The sequence below is a fragment of the Colobus angolensis genome, unplaced genomic scaffold (assembly GCF_000951035.1).
Source record: "Colobus angolensis palliatus isolate OR3802 unplaced genomic scaffold, Cang.pa_1.0 Scaffold128, whole genome shotgun sequence".
In the NCBI taxonomy this organism is placed as follows: domain Eukaryota; kingdom Metazoa; phylum Chordata; class Mammalia; order Primates; family Cercopithecidae; genus Colobus; species Colobus angolensis.
In genome coordinates this window covers 1,601,724-1,604,539 of record NW_012114030.1, presented here as the reverse complement: position 1 = coordinate 1,604,539, position 2,816 = coordinate 1,601,724, and the positions used below count along the sequence as shown (strand labels likewise).

Below are 2,816 nucleotides of genomic sequence, written 5' to 3'. Positions count from 1 at the left end.
ATAATTCTGGGCCGGGTGCAGTGGCTCACACCTGTAATCCTAGCACTTTGGGAGGCTGAGGCAGTTGGATCACCTGAGGTCAGAAGTTTGAGACCATCCTGGGCAACATGGTGAAACCCTGGCTCTACTCAAAATACAAAAATTAGCCAGGAGTGGTGGCAGGTGCCTGTAAATCCCAGCTATGTGGGAGGCTGAGGCAGGAGAATCCCTTGAACCTGGCGTGGCAGAGGTTGCAGTAAGCGGAGATTGTACCACTGCACTCCAGCCTGGTCGAAAGAGTAAAACTCTACCTCAAAAAATAATAATAATTCTAGATGATGTAAAGTATGAGTTCGGAGTTAAAATAGGGCCCTGTGGTAAAAAGTGACTGGAGGGGTGGCTGCTGTAGCTGGCAGCTGGAGAAAGCACCCTTAAGTAGGGGCCACCAGAGGTGAGATCCAATGAGGAGGAGTTAGGGGAAGAATCAGCTGAAGACAGTGCCTGACAGGAGGAGCAGAGAGCGAGCCTGATGTTCCAGGAGTAAAAAGGCCAGTGTGACTCCAGCACAGGAAGGCAGAGGGAGAATTGTGGGAGACCAGGCAAGGGCCAGGCCTTGTAGACCCTTATTGGCAGAGGTTGGCAGTTGGGATTTTTTTCCGAAGCTGTGGGACGGGAAGGTTCTGGGTCCTGGGAGTGGGAGATAGCCTTTCTGGGGCACACTGATTAGACTTTTCTGATGGGTGCAGAAGAGGGATGGGTTGACTGGAATGACTGGGGACAGATGGGAAAGCCTGGCTGCCCAATTGAGACAAGGATGGGTGCTCTCCCTGCCAGAGTATGTGGAGCATTTGAAGGATGAAGCCCAGGTGTGTGCCATCATCGAGCGTGTGCAGCGTTACCTGGAGGAGAAGGGCACTACTGAGGAGGTCTGCCGCATCTACCTGCTGCGCATCCTGCACACCTACTACAAGTTTGATTACAAGGCCCATCAGCGGCAGCTGACCCCGCCCGAGGGCTCCTCAAAGGTGAGCGCATGGCAGTCATGGCAGAGGGGAACGGGTGTGTCCGCCTGCCCTCCGCTTCTGTGAGGACTTGACGGCAAATCTGTTATTCTCTAGACTTCCCCAGGTGGAGCAGGGAGGGAAACTGACGTATTAGAAAGAGACTGGATAGAGTCTCGTCTTTGGTTGCTAGAACCTGTGCCTTTTAAAGCTGGATCTCCTTTGCAAATAACCTCCCTTCCTCCCCAGTCTGAGCAAGACCAGGCAGAAAATGAGGGCGAGGACTCGGCCGTGTTGATGGAGAGACTGTGTAAGTACATCTATGCCAAGGACCGCACAGACCGGATCCGCACATGCGCCATCCTCTGCCACATCTACCACCACGCTCTGCACTCCCGCTGGTACCAGGCCCGCGACCTCATGCTTATGAGCCACCTGCAGGACAACATTCAGCACGCAGACCCGCCAGTGCAGGTAGGATGGGGAGGCCTTGGAGGTGAAGGAGATGCCAGGCCCCTGGCCTCTTGGCAAACTGGCTTAACCAGAACGGCCGCCTGTGTGACTGGTGCAAATTTAACTGACACTTAGTCTTTCCCAGATGCCAGCATCCTGCAGTCCTCCTGCATGTGAACACATAATTCCTTGTCTACAAAAAAAAAATTAGCCGGGCTTGGTAGCGCTTGAGCCCAAGAGGCAGAGGTTCCAGTGAGCTCAGATTGCCACTGCACTCCAGCCTGGGTAATAGAGCAAGACTCTGTGTCAAAAAAAAGCAAAAACAAAAACAAAAAAAAAGCTGTGTGTGGAAGTGTAGATCCTGTAAAAGTGTATTCAAGGCAACTAGGAAATGTTTATGTGTAGAGCACCTGGCGAACCTGTCTGGGGGTAATGCTGGTTTTTAAACAGCCCTCCTGTTTATGTTTTTATTGCACGGTATGAACATATCACTGTATCTGTTTTCCTCTTGATGGACACCCAGTTTATTTCCAGTTTTTGGCTGTGATGTAGGAAGCTGCTGCAGGTTGGCAGTGGGGATTTTTTTTCAAAGCTGTGGGACGGGAAGGTTCTGGGTCCTGGGAGTGGGAGATGGCCTTTCCGGGGCACACTGACTAGACTTTTCTGATGGGTGCAGAAGAGGGATGGGTTGACTGGAATGACTGGGGACAGATGGGAAAGCCTGGCTGTAAGAAACTTAAAAGTGGTTATACCATTTTACTCTCCTGCTAGTGTTTGGGAGTTCCTTGTCAATTTTTGGTGGTGTTGGTCTTTTTTTTTTTTTTTTTTGAGAGGGAGTCTAGCTGTGTCGCCAAGGCTGGAGTGCAGTGGGGCAATCTCAGCTCACTGCAACCGCCACCTCCCAGGATCAAGTGATTCTCCTGCCTCAGCCTCCCGAGTAGCTGGGGTTACAGGCGCCTGCCACCACGTCTGGCTAATTTTGGTATTTTTAGTAGAGTTGGGGTTTCACCACATTGGCCAGGCTGGTCTCAAATTCCTGACCTCAAGTGATCTGCCTACCTCAGCCTCCCAGAGTGCTGAGATTACAGGAGTGAACCATCGTGCCGACAGTGATATTGAGTCTTTTAAACTTGTTTTTGTTTTTTGAGGCAAGGTCTTGCACTGTCACCTAGGCTGAGCGTAGTGGCATGATCATGGCCCACAGTAGCCTCAAATTCCCAGGTTCAAGTGATCCTCCCACCTCAGCCTCCATAGTCATGAGGCTACTGGCATGTGCCACCATGCCTGCTAATTTTTTATTTTTTGTAGAGACAGGGTCTCACTATGTTGCCCAGGCTGGTCTCAAAGATATTTTAGTTGGGGTGTGTGTGTGTGTGTGTGTGT

At 51.2% G+C, this 2,816-nt stretch overlaps 1 protein-coding gene across 4 annotated transcripts in view; it reads left to right on the top strand.

Annotated features, from left to right (window-relative positions):
• LOC105505623 (eukaryotic translation initiation factor 3 subunit C) overlaps positions 1-2,816 on the top strand; it is a 25,146-nt gene that overhangs the window by 15,302 nt on the left and 7,028 nt on the right. For all 4 annotated transcript variants that reach the window (XM_011933495.1, XM_011933492.1, XM_011933493.1 and 1 more), the window contains exons 14-15: positions 814-1,004; positions 1,230-1,454. In XM_011933495.1, the coding sequence (XP_011788885.1) occupies positions 814-1,004; positions 1,230-1,454 (416 nt within the window). The remainder of the gene's footprint in view (positions 1-813; positions 1,005-1,229; positions 1,455-2,816) is intronic.